The 16,588-nt window shown below is 45.5% G+C and overlaps 1 protein-coding gene and 1 long non-coding RNA gene across 54 annotated transcripts in view; one reads left to right on the top strand and one right to left on the bottom strand.

Moving 5' to 3' along the window:
• The window catches only part of CELF2 (CUGBP Elav-like family member 2), a 789,997-nt gene that overhangs the window by 698,605 nt on the left and 74,804 nt on the right, over positions 1 to 16,588 (top strand). For all 50 annotated transcript variants that reach the window (XM_070601472.1, XM_070601463.1, XM_070601447.1 and 47 more), the window contains 2 exons: positions 5,503 to 5,551; positions 13,879 to 14,013. In XM_070601472.1, the coding sequence (XP_070457573.1) occupies positions 5,503 to 5,551; positions 13,879 to 14,013 (184 nt within the window). The remainder of the gene's footprint in view (positions 1 to 5,502; positions 5,552 to 13,878; positions 14,014 to 16,588) is intronic.
• The window catches only part of LOC139080522 (uncharacterized), a 95,647-nt gene continuing 90,913 nt past the window's right edge, over positions 11,855 to 16,588 (bottom strand). Inside the window, exon 6 of one of the 4 annotated variants that reach the window (XR_011535086.1) lies at positions 11,855 to 16,555. This is a non-coding gene — a long non-coding RNA (uncharacterized lncRNA). The remainder of the gene's footprint in view (positions 16,556 to 16,588) is intronic. The other 3 variants (XR_011535085.1, XR_011535087.1, XR_011535088.1) reach the window with 3 other exon arrangements.

The following is a 16,588-nucleotide window of genomic DNA, read 5'->3' as shown; positions in this document are numbered from 1 at the left end:
AGCCACAGCTGGGCTCTTCTGTGACGAATCGAAGGTCAACATATTCAGGAATGAGGAGCGACAGGTCCTATCAGAGATCTGCCATTCTGAAGACCAGGCATTGGAAAACCCAGTTCTGGCGCCCTATGTGTCTACCGAGGGAGAAGCAGAGGGAAGGCCAAAGGCCTCTGCCTCATTAGGAGGGAGGATAAGGGGTAGAGGCTTTATTCTGGAACGTTAGCGTGCTCCAGCACTGACAGCTTCCCACAAGACTGGAGGCATGGATGGCAGCTCTGCCTGTGTCAGAGAGGAGGAGCCTGCGTATTATGAAAACCTGGTCGGCCCCTGAAGAAATGGTGCCTCAGTGAGCTGTGATCACGGGGCCCTCCTCTGAACAGGCTCCACCTTCTGTGTGTGATGAATTGCTTAATACGTAGATGGAACTGCAATTAAACAACGGATTTCTGAGAAACAGAAAGGGGGGGGAGTTCTTACAGTTTCCCCTTTTGTTAGGTTTCATTTGTTTTTAAACAAGTAGGACTAAATGGAGACCAAGAAGTTAACCAGTACCTTAATGCGTAGCTTGAGGCGAAAAGTTGGTCTGCAATAAAAACGAAAAAGAAATTCATGTGCAGTCATAGAGATCTTCAAGGAAATGGATTTAAAAGGCTTTCTCCATAAAAATGTGAACTTGATGAAATACATTAAGTCACATTTACTCCCATGGACCAGGATGTATTTCCAAAGTGATTGATCTTGCTATGTCCCTGGAACCAGCACTCTGCCAACAGGGAGCCTGGTTTAAGACAACTGGAGTTTGCTCCAAGGACAGCTGCCTTGCACACAGTCAGGGACGCACTGCTACCATTTCACCTGGCCTCAGGAAAACTACCCTGCGAATGTCACAGGCTGGGGTTCATGAAATTCCTGGACTCCTCCAACAGTATAGACAGATCCTGACAGTACAGGCCACTGAAGGTTTTTGCGGACACATCTAATCCTGTATGGTCCTGGAGACTCAGCTTCAGTTTAATTAATGCATGTCTCTTAGGGGACTTCTTGTAAAAGTTCTTGCCGATCATGTGCTCACTCGCCATAGACAGGAGGAAGGACTAGCCTTAATCCTGACCCTGAGATTCCCTTACAACTGGTGAGACATTAGAAGATTGGAAGAGGGACTGCGTAATTCTTTGGCTCTTCCTCTGGCCAGTTGCTGTCAACTGGGATCCCCAAGTGCAGAGCACAGCAGGGAGCTCCAACTCCTGTCCCATTCAACTCTGGCAGTGGAGACAGCTAGCTTCCCTAGTTGCGACAGCAGCAGTGTTGAGAAGCAACAGCTCTCACACAGGTTTCATCATGAGTGTTTGAGGAAGGTGGCAAGGGTGTGGTCACTGGCTGCCAATCCTAGTTCCTAGGACAGTTTTAATGCAGGGTTGAGTAGGCTTGCATTGATTTCTTCCTACTTGAAATTGTTCGATCCATGAATATATCCCTTACTGTGAGTCTTGTTGTGTTTAGGTATTTTGTATTTGGTGAATGATCTTGTAGACTTCTCTTGCTTGCCTCTGTTGGTTAGAATGTCATAGCATCATTCTTTAGTAACAACATAACCTATTTTCTCTTACTCCTTGCCTTCGAGTATCTCGTTCCTTCCCTGAAATCTTCACTCATGTCATGACTAGCATTAAGATTCCTTCAAGATTGGACTCCAACATGGCTTCAGCTGAGAACCTTCTCCAGGTTGCCCTTCTTTCATCCATGCTAGTATCTCTCCTCTGAGTTCCCACCCTGCACACATCGTCCTATGGGAGATGCTTGTCTGTCTCTACCACTACATTACAAGCTCCATCACGACGAGAACTCTTTTCCATCTATCCGTGTATCCACGGCACCTACCAGAGTGGCTGGTAAAGGCAGAAATAAGTGAATGAATGAGTAGTCCTAGGAGTCATACTGGGTCAAATCTTTGAAAACATTTCCTGTTATAGGCAAAGAATCCCGCTATTACAACTTGAAACTTTAAACTAGAACATTTGCTCCTTAACAATAACTTCCCTCCTCCACTCGACACATCTCCCAAAATTCTTGGAATCATGAGATTTTGAGGAAGTGAAACAACACTGTGAGAACCACTCCTCCAAACCATTTTTTGTCTTCCTTGACATTTACATCTTGTATCTGATCAGAAATTTGTAACTCAAATGAACTGCTTACAATAATGAGCCATTCCTAATACAGCGCTGATTGAACACCTCTCTCCAAGAAGGTCACAGTGCTCTACATACGTTTTCTTAATTGTCTTCAGAGGACCACCCATTCGGAACTCACCAGGATAGGTGATCCAGATCTCTGTGAAGTTGACCTTCTAGTCAACTGACCTTCTTTCCCACCTCTGGGCCCAAAAGAAATTTCAAGTCTACAGTGGCAATGGCTGCTTCATTACAACCCTGTGTCATTCCTGAGCCTTCTGGATAGTCTTAGGTCAGAAACTGAGCCAGTTCTCTCAGCAGCTGCATGGAAACCAAGAGTCAAGTCTTGGAGTAATACGCGTCATAGATGAAGTGTAATGAGAGTTTAGAGAAGGGAAGATTGCTTTCACCTAAGGGGATGTTGCAGGCGCCTTCAGTGAGGGGAGCCTGCTGCTCTTCATGGTAGTCCCACGTTGGGTGTTTGTTGGAGAAGCAATGTGGTATGGGGGAATTGACACTGGATTAAGAGCAGGGAGCTTAGATTTCTGATCCCAACTCTGCCATCAACCAGCTGTGTGTCCTTAGTGAAACTACTTATTCCCTTCAGACCTAGAAAGGAGAGCATCAGACTAAATGATTCCCAAGGCCCTTCACAGCTTTAGAGTTGAATGAATTTGACCTTGCAGCTCCCAGATTCTCCCTGCAGACCTCCACGCCCTTCACAGATAGAACCGAACGCTCATGCACTCTGCGCTCCTTTTCTGATGTCGGTCACATTTCTTCATCCTTATATGTGCACGTCAACCACCATGATGGATCGTAAGCTCCCTGCAAGCAAGAGTCATATCCATTTCCTTTCTTTGTCCCATACATGATGTAGGCACACTTATCTCCTCTCTCCTAGACCTTTAGTCTGTGCATCTCTTCTGAGTCTTTTCAGCATATTAACCTGTTCAAGTCTTTCTACCTGGAAAAGAAAGACTCCTCCACCCCATCTTCCTTTAAGCTTCCTGTCTTCCCCCGTTTTCAGCTAGTTGTCTTGAAATAGTTGTCTACATTTATCATACCCTCTGTTATCTTTCCTGTTACTTCCCCATCCCTACAAACTGGCATTCTGGCCCCTACCACCCTACAGAAACTACTTTTGATAAATTCCGTAAAGTTTTTTTTTTTTGCTGAGAAAGATTCACCCTGAACTAACATCTGTTGCCAGTCTTCTTTCATGTGAGCCACCATCACAGCATGCCTACTGATAGAGGAGCAGTGTAGGTCTGTGCCCAGGAACTGAAGCTGGCCCACCAAAGTGGAGTGCACCGAACTTAACCACTAGGCTACAGGGCCAGGCCCCCTAAAGAATATTTTATTGCCAAATCCAAAAGGATGCTCGAGCATTTTCACTGTGGGGCCTGGCAGCACTTGCTCTGACTACCATGTTCTTCTTGAAGCTCTCCCCACGTGGTTCTTGTGCAACAGTTGCTCCTGCTGCTCTGACTGCCCTTCCCTCTGTCCCTCTTAGGCTCCTCTTTCTGATATTCTCCATGGTCTGTCCCTGGCTCTTGTCTCTCTTCAATACGTGTTCTCTCTCTGTGCGGTTTCATCCATGGCTGTGGCCTCTGCTGCCACCTCCCAGAGCAATCTTTAGAGCTTGAGACACGCATTCCCAACTCCTCTCTACATCCGCAGTCACAGCAAATGTGGCACATCCAGACCTGCTCTCATCCGTCTCCCCCAAAACTACTTTATTACATTTTCCCTATTTGGGCGATGTTCCCACAGTATGTCTAGTTGTCTCAGGCTGGGGTTCTTTCTCCTGCTCATCCCCACATCCAGCCAGTTGCCTCTGACCTTTATACCTTCAGTTTCACATGGATGTTTGCAGTGGCCTCTTAACCTCACAGCTTTTTGGTATATGTTCCAGTCTTTTCTGAAAAGACTGGTCTACTTACTGACCCCTAAACCGTCTATTCTCATTCTAGTCTCTCCTCCACAAATGGAACATATTAATCAACGGAGTGGGAATACGAGTAGACGCCACATCTCAGGGCCTATGTTCTACGTGTAAGAGCATCTTGCCTTTTAGTATAAACGAAGCAGCTCTGAATTGTTTAGCCTCTTGGCCCCTGATAGTACTCCCTGTTTCCTCTTCCTCTCGTGTTTTGAAGACCCTGGCAGGCGTCTCATGTACCTGGTCCTGACTGCCGGATAATCGTTCCCCATCATTGAAGCGCCAGAGCCAAGTACCAATCCCCTTTCATTTAAATGAGATAAAACCCAGAGCTGTGGCTTGCAAGTGCTGGAAGTCCACTGGGGAAATTAAAGGTTCAGAGAGAACGGGACCCATTATAATAAAAGCATGTGTGCAGCCAGTGATTCCTTCTACCCTGTGGCTTCTGTGTTCCTTGGGGTGAGATGAAACATGAAGCAAGCGGACCTTTGAAAGTAGTCTGAGGAATTTAGTTTAATTGGAAATGCTGGTAGCATTCTGCACGTGGAGTAAACTGTGCATCACGCACATGGAGTGATCCGCATTGTGTAAAGAGCTGTAGAGAACCCGGTTCTGCCATATTTGGGATCTTGGCTCCACTTTGTCTCGGGTTCTTTCTGCTCCTCCATATGTGCTGAACGTGATTGGAAGGTCCCTCGCTCCCCCTATTCCTTTGTGCTTTGTGCTTAATCAAAACTATGTAATGGTGCCTAAATCAATCAAATGCTAGATCTTCAGATTACCCGTAACTATGAAACCTAAGAAAAAGCCATGCAGCAGACATAGAATGGCCAGAAGAAAAACGAAGATAAGCTGCGTGTAAATTTGTAATAATATGAAATAACAACAGCTATTTTTTCCCTACACCCCGTTTACTAAGCACTTTCTCATTTTCTCATTTCTCATTTCATGCATTTTCTCATTTAATTCTTACAACCCTATTATGCAGGTGCTATCTCCATTTCACGGATGAGGAAGCTGAAGCTCAGAGAAGTTAAGACACTTGCCCAAGATCACACAGCTATATGGAAAGGCAGAACCAGAACTACCTATAAGATAAAGACAGAAACTAGACTGAGTGGCAGAACCAGGGTTCAAATTCAAGTGCAGCTGCAAAGCCCAAGTTTTTAAATACTGCATCCCGGTGCCCCATGACTTAAAAGGATTCTATTCCTGAACATCAAACGCAGGCTTGCATTTTAATGTGGTTACTTTTAACTGGGAGTGGTCCTGTTGTTATTGATGTGCCCTGGTAAGAATATCAGGACTCAAGTTTAACAGTATGGGATTTCTGAAACTGTCTGTACGGTTGTTCAATCTGCCTTTACTCTCTCTCTTTTGTGTTTTTAGATGCATCACCCCATTCAGATGAAACCTGCAGATAGTGAAAAGTCAAACGGTAGGTGGTGACTGACTATCTCATTTCATGTCTGTTTCTTTAAGTTAAGAAGTCAAGTGGGGGAGGGAGAAGCCAGCCCCGGTTGCTTTTTGTCCCTGAATGGCAGAGAGAGCTGCTCCAGGAAACTTGTCGCTGCAGCTGGAACGTTTGGAGAAACTTGAACTTCTTCTCCTGCCTCATTTATCGTCCATGTAGAGACCTACAGAGATGTTATAAGAAATGGTTTTTCGTGTCCCTCTGTTTGGGACTTGCTCTGTGTGGTGACCCTGTGGCCTTTGGCTCTTGTGTATTTCCTCCCACAGAGCAGCACAGGACCCCCATTGGGAAGGAATGACCTTATCCTGTGCAGAGAGGAGCAGGAAGGGGCCACCCACTAAGAATTCGGATTTTTTCTGCTTTGTGTTGGCTCCTCTCTGGCTTGGAGACTGTCTTACAGCACTTTTCTCTAAACTGTACCCGTGTATTTGCATCCAAATTCATTCAGAATTCAGTCTCCTGATTAAATAAACTTACACTTGGTGCAGAAAGATGCATTTGATGAGGTCCCTGAAATAATTGAGATTTGCCTCTCCAAGAGACGGGAGGGTTGATCGCCACATTTCTCTCTTAAGCTTTTGCTTCCATTTGTACAAACCGTCTGTCCCTGTTTTGTTCTTTGAATTTACTAAAATGTGTGTTAAAGGAATCTTCTAGCGTCGCAGACCTCAGGGCCTCGCTGTCCCACAAGGCTGACATAATCAGCACTGTTTCCTTCCACGGGCACCTCATTAATTAGTAATCAGGGCAGAAGCCATGTACTTGGAGATCTGCATATCTGCGAATGTAAATTATGATTGGGCTCTAAATCTCTCCACAAGGTGTTTTTTTGCTAATTGTAGTGCATCCCATTTGCTGGCTTCTTCACAGCTAGCAAGTTTTGAAGAAAATTCCAGGTCGCCTCACGGTGCTGCTGGCGCTTGATCTGTCTGTTGGGGAGTAGAGTCGGGTACTTTCCCACCATCTTGCAGTCAGCCACACGCTTTACTGAGAGCTGAGTCCCTTTTTCCTGCACTGCTTTATCACACACGTGGCATTAGTGTGGGAGGGTCTAAAATCTGCCACTGCTTTGTTGTGGGACCTTGATCAAGTCACATCTCCCTTTATTCACAGTTATTCATTGATGACTGACTGTGCGCCAGGCATGTTGCTGGGGGCTGGGGCAGCAGCAATGAATTTTTAAAAGATGAAGAAGAAAAGACTACAGAAGACACTGCCCCTGACCTCATGGCACTTAGTGACAGACAGTCTGCTGATTGAAGTATCTAGAAGTCACTTAAAGACTGAACTTTAATCTCTTCATTCATAAAACGGGAATAATGGTAATGGCCTGGCGTAGGTTGGCTTTTTTTCCCAAGTCATATAAGCTATTTGTTACAGTGCTTTGCAAGTGACAGAGCACTTCTATAAAATGTTGATTATTGTCATCACCCAGATTTTTCCCTGGCCTTATAGGGCTCTGCACTGAGAGCTCTACCCATGCAGAAGGCCCTAGACAATTTGCTCCAGAAGTACGTGTTGATAGTCTGTTCTATTCCTCATGGGAGAGAGGAGAGAGGAATCTTGTCTTTGTGAGATGAATCCTGCCAGTGAAGGTCATCTGGGAGCTTCTGGCCACCAAAAGATGTTCCCCGTCCTTTGACCCCATAATTCTCCTAAACGGTGTCAGGACAAGGGCCATGGAGCAAACATCTGTAGAGAAGGGTTTGTCTTATTTCTGAACCTCAGGTCATAGTTACAAAAACATGACGCATTAGAGAACTGAGTTGGAAATGTTTCACCTGAAATATGCAAATCGTTGAACCATGAAAGGATTTCTTCTTTTGCCTTCTCTACTGCACAGGCATGAACCCTGACTTAGAGCATCCTGCCCACAGGATGGCTTCCGGGATGTCTCAGAAGGCTTCATTGCCCTTGGTGTCTGCTCTGGAGCCTGAGGGTGATACTTGCCTTGCGTCTAGAGCCATGACGACAGAATAAATCTGCCATGGGCGCACCCAATTTGGCATGATCTCAGAAGACAAGCAGGATTGGGCACTGTTTGACTAAGATGAGAGACTACCTAAGAATGCTATTTTTCAGGAAGCAACACGGAGTGGTGGCAGTTTAAAATTCTTTTGAGGGGCCCAGACTTGACCCCTGGCCCTGACCTGGTTGTGCCCTCGAGCAGGTTCCATAACCGCCCAGCCTCGGGGTCTCCAGCTCTAAGAGGGGGTCTCAGTGGTCATAGTCTGAACACCTCTTGTAAGAGCTACCTGATGAAGTTGTTTGAGGAGTACGTAAGTTAACGTCTCTAAAGAGCGTACCCTCTGCTAATATTCGCTCTGCTAAATTATTGGCTTAATTCTGGCTAGCCGAGGCAGCCGATTTGGTGCATTCTGAACCGCAGAGGCTGGCACTTCCAAAGCATAGATCTGTCCCCAAGAAGGAAAATCCCCCAAACCTTTTCGTTGGGCCAGTTCTCCCTTTGCTTTGTAGATTGACCTTCACTTTCTGAATTTCCAGTAAAGGAAAAAAGGCAAAAGGTGTCAGTGGGCTGAAAGCTGCCTTTAAAGCACTCTTGTTTATGAATGCTCAGATGGAGCCTCACCTTGCATAGACGTGAACAGTTTCAAGGTTCTCCTTGGACTTCACTGAGGAATCAGGGGAAATGTATAATTTTTTGAAAGCAAGTGATAAGAGCTGCAAGCCTTTTCTGATTTCACATGGCAGTCTTGACAGGTAAGCATAGTTTCCAAGCCTCAAAGAGCACAAAGATTTCTTTGGCTCAGAGGCTCTAAATAGCTCCTGTAGTTGTGAAAGAAATCTAACGAGCTCTAATTGCACTTCTATTGAGTTTGCTGACATTTATGGATAGCACAAAGGACTCATCACAGTTAGACAGTTAACTGTCTTCATCATCACGATGTTCAGATTGCTAAAACTTTGTATTTGCTGAGCAAGAAACGGCGTGCTAATCACAGATTAATTAGCAATGGACAAATGGATTCCAGAAAAGCAATCGCTCTTGTAAGCCTTTGTCCATGCAGAGATTCTGACGAAGGGAAGCTCTGTGGAGAGCCCAGAAGTGTTAGCCTGCCCTTACGTCTGCCCTGCGCTTTCCTATTTTATTGAACTGTCGTCCACAATCTCCATGGCTTCCTATAATTGGCTCTGATTTAAGCTGCAGCCTCTAGCATATTTATGCAAACTTGGAACATTTTACCTCCTGCCCTTGTGCTTCCCCTGTGCCAGGTGTCCAAAAAAAAAAAAAAAATCCCACTCTGGATTAGCAATAAAATGTTGAGGCCTTTAAAAAGAACACACTGAATAAATACCCAAATTGCAACAGAATCCAACTTTGTTGTTGTTTTCCCATTGCATGCAGTTGAGTACTGGTATGAAGCACATTGACGGGCTGTGGATTTCAGGCACCAGCATAAACTAGCACAAACATAGTTACTCTCTTCCTTTCTGTGTCCCATCCCAGGGCCTGTTTTCCAGCTTTAATCCTCCTTGCTAGGCAGAAAAAGATACCAGCTGTGCAAGATTGAAAATGAAATGCAGTTGCTGGATGGGAAGTTGGTCTAGCAGGGAGTGATGAGAAAGAAAAGCAGAGAGTTTGCCTTTGGTTCTGTGATGGGGGTCTCAGGGGCTGTGGTCGCTGTTCCCTCATATGTCCTGCTCCTGGCCAAGAGGATTGTTTTTCACTCTGTAGACAAAGCATAAATAAATCCATCCTGCTTTAACCGTCCAACCTCACAAGTTGTCAGGGGTCCTTAAAGCCTCAAATCCAGAAATGCCATTTAAGCCCACTCTTTTCTCAAGGCTGCCTCCGAAACCCGCTGTGTGCATGTGTCAAGTTCAGAGCTCGCAGGAGTCAAGTTAACTAAATATTGCTAGGGGAGGGTGATGACCTGCAAGCTTCCAGTAGAGAGAGGAAGCTCAGGGTGTTCCCATCCAGTCACGTTCCGATTTACTGGAAGATGAAGAAATAATTTTGAAATTCAAAGTGGAGAGACTCACGGATTTGGAGGCAGTAATTAAATGCCATATGTTAGCACTAACACATTGAAAAGTTGTTAATTAATTCAGGCCGCCCTGAATCCAGGTGTGACTTTGACAGATTGTACACCAGGGTGTTAGCACAGACTTACAATTAGGGTTTTTTTTTTTTTATGAAGTTTCTATTCCCTGAACTTTAAAAAGTCCCCACTTGTAATATTAACCCCTCCTCATTGATACCGTGGAAGGAGAACTGGAAACGGTCGCTTGTATGGAACATCTTTCAGTTCTGCTGTGGTTGTTATTGATGGCGGTGACCCCATCCGTGCAGCGCGTCATGTATAAAGTATTTCTTACTCATCCATTGGTTATCCCAAAGGAAAACAGACTTTTTCCCTATAGAGTAGGGACTTTATCTTTTACCTTTTTTTCAATTCCTCTAAAGCATTTAGCAGAATACTATGAATATAGCAGATTTATTTAAGCAGTTGGCGTTATTGGGGATTGAAAGAATGGTGAGGGACTTAACTGCCTGAATACTTAGGAGAAACCCACCAAGAAGTTCATCAAAAATGGGTGAGAAAGTTAAGTGAATTCAAGATAATGGTGTTCATTTAAAGTGTTGACAAAACTGTTTAGGGATCCTTAGAATGGGCCCCTCAGGAATCAATTTTATGAATAAAATTTTTCACTGGAAAGTCAGGAAAACTCAAGGGAGAGGAAAGCTAGATGCATGTGTTATCCCCATTTTTCCATTAAAACAAACAGCGCCCGAGTGTTAAAACCACAGAGAGATGCTGGCGAGCAAAAGCTTGCAAATGTCCAGCTTCCGTTAGGCACGCTCACACACACACACACACACACACAGAGGAGCAAGTTAGCATTTTGAATAGCATAAGGATGGGGTAGGTTTCCTTTTTTTTTTCCCTTAGCTAATGCTTGTTATTGAAAAAAGTAAGAGTTCTTGTCCGTGTTCCTGCCTGTGTGTGTTTACCTTTCCTGATACCTCAGAAGTCAGGATTTCTTTCTAAGTGGTTTCCATTTTCTTAATATTCATCTTAGGAAAAAATCATTTTCCAGCTTCCTCAGAAGCTGCCTGTTTCGTTTACTGTAGCATCACCCTAAAGCTCAAAATCTGCAAATTGTTTTAGCCAAATACCGTAATTGTAGGCTTACCAGTGAAACCAAGGACCAACTGGGAATTTATCATTTGCTTTTGTTTAAAAGAACTAAAACCAGATTCCTCAGGAAAAGAGGAAAAACAGCAGGAATTTTTCTTTTTACTCTCATAAACATATTGGCTGTAGCTTCCTCGGGGTAAGAGTCCCACAGATGAGAGGGAAGTTGTGGGGAAATAAGACCTACAACTAAAAGTTTTTCCCTCCCTACTCTGCCCCATTTCTCTCAGTTCCATCCCTTTCCCCTTACCAGTCAGGGGGACACGCATCCTCTCAGGGCCAACAGAATCCTTACATGGTAAGGAGTCGGGCATCCTAGTGGTCGTCCTGGTGTTGGAGATCATGAAGATGCCCATCTGGAAAGAAAGCTCCTTTTCCAGGGTACCTGATGTCTCAAACACTCAAATCATTGTTGAGCCAACACTGCCCTTGACCTACTCTGCTTTCACTAGTTCTGGTGGATCACTGGGAGTTCACCTGCTCTGATGGGAGAGGGAAGGACTTCTTAAATGTTAGATTTTTCATCTACGTAAAGGAAGTCGGGTCCTCAACAGCCTCCCTGTGGGACTCAGAACCAAAGATGCCCATTGCCCACGTCTGTCTGATCAGTCTCGACTCAGGCAGTGGCCTTGCATGGTCAGTTACCTTCGTTGTACTTTGAGCCCCTCTCTAGAGATGAAGCAGAAAATGGTGCATGGTGCACCAAAGTTAGGCTGCTGTCCTGCATCCACCCCAAAGTCAGTCCTTACTTATTCCCAACCCTGTACCTTGCCCAGTGAGTATGTTCTTCCTCCCTCCCATCCAGATCCTCCCCGCGCTTCTTAAAGGCCAGCTTAAATCCTACATCTTCCATCCAGCCTTTCTCAGACACTTTGGTGCACATGTCAGTTTACAAGTGCAGTGAAATTGTAGTTTTCAACCTGCATTCCGTGGAGCACAGGAGTTTCTCTGCATTGTCTTAGGGGCCGCCACAGTGTGGAGAGAGACTAGGCGTAAGGGATTCTGAGCTCCAGCATTCGCCCACCCCCAAGTGCCTCAGTCAGCTGAAGCATGTGGCTGGGCTGCCTTCTCTCCATTGCTTAAGAAAGAGAGTAAGGAAGAACAATAGAGTTTAAACCTTCATTTTATGCACAACAAGATTGAGGTCCACAGAGGTGAGTTCATTCTCCAAGGTCACCCATCAACGTAATGGCAGCACTGGAACCAGGACCTAGGTCCCTAATCACAGCATTGCTCTCCTTTCTAACCTCGTGTGCCTCCTCCAGATGTGCAGGAAGCAAGGAGAGAAGAACCCTGGCTGAGAGTAGGATGCCAGGTCGGGGTCCAGGTTAGGCCCCCTGCTTGCTGAAAGACCTCGGCAAGACCCTTCCCCCTGCCAGGCCTCGGATCTCTTCTAGGGCTGGATGAAACATCTTTCAGGTCTCTCACTTCCAGTCTGGGGTCCTAGGACTAGAGGCGTTTAGCCGTCTCACCTGAGCCCCTCAGAGCTGCCCTGTCCACTGTGGTCGTCACAGGTGGCTTCTAAAATCTAAATTAGTTAAAGTTCAATCACATTAAAAATTCAGCTCCTCGATCACGCTGGCCGCTTTTCAGTGTTCAGGAGCCACGTGTGGCTTCAGCTACTGCAGTGGGGAGACAGCACAGATAGAACTTCTCCGTTCCTGCCCAGTTCTGTTGTCAGCACCACTTCTGAGTAACCCGCCCCGGGTTATGTTACTGCTTCATGAACGGATCTCTCCCAGCTCCTGGAGGGCACGGGCCATGTGTTTTGGCCAAAAGCAACTGGCCCTAGAAGGTCTAGAATACGTTCTTGTTGGTTAAATGAAAATGAGGCACTTGCTGTCCAGGGAAGGAATAAGAGAAACAGAAATAAAATCCAGTTAAATAGCAATGACGAGATTACACTAGAGATACAGAACGAAGGCTGATACATGAGCAGTATGTGGCAGGGCCCTTTAAGCCACGATTTTCCGAAGTGCTGGTATAGCTGGCTGTCCTTCTATTTTTAATTCTAAGAAATAGATTGAAGTGAAACATGGGAAATAAACGAGACTTCTCCCCAAAGGCTTCTATGACTGTCTTGCTCTCTCCTAAAAAAGGTTCTAAGCACTGTCCCGAAATCCTTTATAATCATGCCTTTGGGGTTGAGTGTAGGCCAAGTATGCTGAGCACAAGCATGCCAATTTTGATGTCAGTCGCCCAGGTCATCAGAGGTCAGCCGTCCGTAATCTTTACCCACTGTCAGCTTCCAGGGTTAGAACTGGCCCCTTGTTGTCATGACACCCAAAGTGCATTTCTCCTCATCCAGAATCCTACCTCCAAGTGGGTGGAATGGTTTTGTTCCCTCCTTGATCGTTTTTTGTTACGGGTGTCACCCGAGCCTGGGGCCAGCACCTGACATGATTCTCAAGTAGCCACGGCCCCATTCTCTTCATTAGAATTGCCTTCCTCTTTAGGTTGTAACACGCAGACCAAGTGCTTTCCTGTTTCGGCTGCAAAGACAGTCTGCAGAAAGGAGGTCATTTACTAGCTATCTGGAGAAATGAGCTTCCTTCTCATCTCTTATTCTTGTCTAGATCAGTGGGGACGAAGCAATGTGAAGTCAGGGGAGAAGAATGTTTTCTTCTGTTGAATGCTTTGTTAAAATTTTTGTTCGCTATTCCCCTACATCTGTTCCTGTCGTTTCTCCTCTCCTGACCTTTTTCTTTCCCTGTCGCTCTAAAAGTTAAAAGAACATCTACAAAAAACCCAAATGAAAATCCGTATCCAAAAATATCTCTATGGAATAGTGTTTAGCAATTACACAGAGCTTTCACATTTTAGTAAACACATTACTGTGAGTTTCCAAATGGGGGGAAAGGACTTCACAGAGTTCGTGTCCTGTGAAGAGGTTTTTATTAGTAAGGACAAGCTCACAAAGAGATGAAATGTTCAGGAAGGGCAAGGTGAGAGAGCAGAGGCAGGATGGCGCGTGTGGAGGAGAAAGGCAGACTGGAAGTCTGCAGTGTTAGCCTTGGGACCTGTTTTCAGTTGCACATGACTGGGACCCGGTTTGATGTGGTAATGAAGCGTGGATTACAAGGAAAAAGATGAAATGGCCTTTGCTCATTCATTATTTTTATCTCCTAGCTGTGGAAGACAGAAAATTGTTCATAGGAATGGTTTCGAAGAAATGTAATGAGAATGATATCAGGGTGATGTTTTCTCCATTTGGCCAGATAGAAGAATGCCGGATCCTCCGGGGACCCGACGGGCTGAGCCGAGGTGAGTGTGGTGTCTATAAAGTCTCTTCCCTTAAGTGCTAATTGGAGCTTTGTGTCACAGTCAAGGTAGCTGTAGGCACCGCACGCAGCAGGAGGTTACCCTGTAATCCGTCCCGTGTGATAAAGTTATCCAAGCTGAACTTTTCACCGAAGCTGAAATGATCACCTTTTATTTCTCCAGTTGAGAAGGTCTCAATGCCAACATATTCGCTCAGGCTATCACTGTCAGATGGGAGGCTGGCAGGCCGCCCTGTCGCTACCCAGCCTCCTTGTGTCTCAAATTAAAGTGGATTTTTGGGGGATGAGGGAGAGAGGTAGAGGATGACAGAGAATATCTGTTGTTTCATCTTAGTCTCCTAACTCTCTGCCTGTGCCTGAGAGAAGTGTTAAGGGCTGGGCCTCTTGACAGTGATGTAAATCAAGAAAAAGAGGTCCGTGGTCCCCAGTTGGGCAGAGAGATATGGACTCAGAGGAACCAGACCTGTCTCGGGGTGTTAGGGTTTTATTTCAAAGAGCAAAACTCCTGGAGTCCTGAGCACAGGGAGTCCGCTAAGTGACAGAGAAATGACTTGGTCCAGAAGCAGATTGTAGGTTCCTCTTTGTCTCTGTAAGAGAAGCAGAGGCTGGGGTTCAGGGCGTTGGTGAAAACCAGTATTTTTGCAAGCAGCTATACGAGGTAACTGGAAAGAACTGTTCTCTTTCCATGCTCGCCTCCCTCTTGACAATGCCACACACCTCCTTCCTTGAACCACTCATAAGGGTTGTCACTGAGTGTTAACACTTGTCTGACTACAGTTTCCTGAGTCAGTCCAGGGAGGCTGAAGTGAAGGCATAGGTGAAACATTTTTCAGTTCTTCTAAGAAATCCGTATTTTTGCAACACGAAGAGGATTTCATTCTGTTAATGTAGTTATCAGTGAAATTTCCGTGGGGCTCAGTAGAAACGTCTTTCATTCCCAATCTCTAGTCTGGGTCAGCCATCCCAAACCATATGTTGAAAGAAAAAGTTGGGCCTTAAGTTGAAATATTAATTTCCACCCGTCTCCCTAGTTTTACCTAAATTCAGCACCACATGAGGATGAACATTTGTTCTCTTGACTTTTAGACTGAAAGCTTCATGATGTCAGCTGCTGGAATGGAAGGCAGAGAGAACAAAAGTTTTCTGCCTACTTCCGCCTCCATAGCCCCAAAACAGGGACAGTCTAGAGGAAAAGTAGAAGGAGGTGGAACCAGTCCAAACTTGTGAGCCCTATATTTTCTCCCGAAGGTGGTTTCCAAAAAAAGAGAGGAGGAAGCATGGACATCACAGTTGACGCATTCTCTAACGTTTCTGAAGCTGGTGGTGGTCAGCCCTCGTTAAAGAGATATGACTCTCTGAAAGCTCAGCAAGACACGATATTGAGTGTGATCCCTGAGCAGTGGCCCCAAGGCCTCAGGCTAATCTGTAGCTTACCACTCATGCCATCACCAGTGTCACCTAAAGAGGCCATCGTGCTGGTGGCCCACACAACATTTGGCTCCTATACCACGTCACAGGCAGAAGGATACTAGGCTTCCTGTCCTACATACCTCCGTGCCATCCTCCCAGTTTCACACCATGAGAGCTTCTAATCGTGTCTGATCATCCAGCTACCACAGTCACGACAGTTCTATGCCCACTTAGGCAGACAAACCAGGAGAGACACTGCCACCGTGGGAAAAGGCAGAGTGGCTAAACGAAGAAGAAAATGTAGAGGAAAGACACGATATTTTTGCAGTCGCTTGTCTCTTGCCAATTGAGTGATGAGAACCACCTTTCTCTCCTGTTATTGTTCTCACTCCCACTTCTCTGTTGTCATTGCATTTTTTCATTCACCAAGGCGTATAGCATGGAGGAAGAGCAGAGAGAAAGTTCCTTAAATTACTCCAAGAGACGTTTCTAGTGGCGTGGAGGTCAGAGACCACAGGGTCCAGTCCCAGAACTTCTCCTGACATGAAATGTGACCGTAGATAATTCATTTTCCCAGCTCTATGCCTCAGTTTCCCCATTCATAAATGGCAGCAGTCACAATAGCCACCCTGCTCATCTCATAGGGCATCCTTAGTTCCCGCTCTGGTAGATTTTGGGGACAAGCGCCCCATCCGTGTGGTTTAGTGGAGACCTTGACTGTGAAGTGTGGATGCTTGACTTCTGTTCTCCCACTGCTGGTCTGGGCCGATCCATGCAATGACTCTCCCTCTTGGTGGGGACAGTAATGACTAGCAGTGGGGCCTGCAGCATCTAGAGCTCCTTGAGCATACATGAGTTATTTCTGTAGATGAGTTTTTAAAGCAGCCAAAACTTTCATAGGAAAGAGCAGGACACAGTACTTGACAAGAGAACTTGGCTAATCTGATCTGCCATTTGGTTGATGAACCAGCATTGGACACCAGAAGCTCCTTAATTCTGAAACAACTTATGGGAGCTCTTTCATCAATATTTTATGCAAATTCTGGCCCAATGTAAAGAGTAGAACTCCTCCTTTTTTTTAACAAAAGTAATTTCTGGTGAACTGATGAGATTCCCTATGGCAAAAAAGAAATTACTCATTTATAACC

This window comes from Equus przewalskii, chromosome 30 (assembly GCF_037783145.1).
Source record: "Equus przewalskii isolate Varuska chromosome 30, EquPr2, whole genome shotgun sequence".
Classification (NCBI taxonomy): Eukaryota; Metazoa; Chordata; class Mammalia; order Perissodactyla; family Equidae; genus Equus; species Equus przewalskii.
The sequence above is the reverse complement of the archived record's forward strand: the minus strand, read 5'-3'. Positions and strand labels throughout refer to the sequence as shown.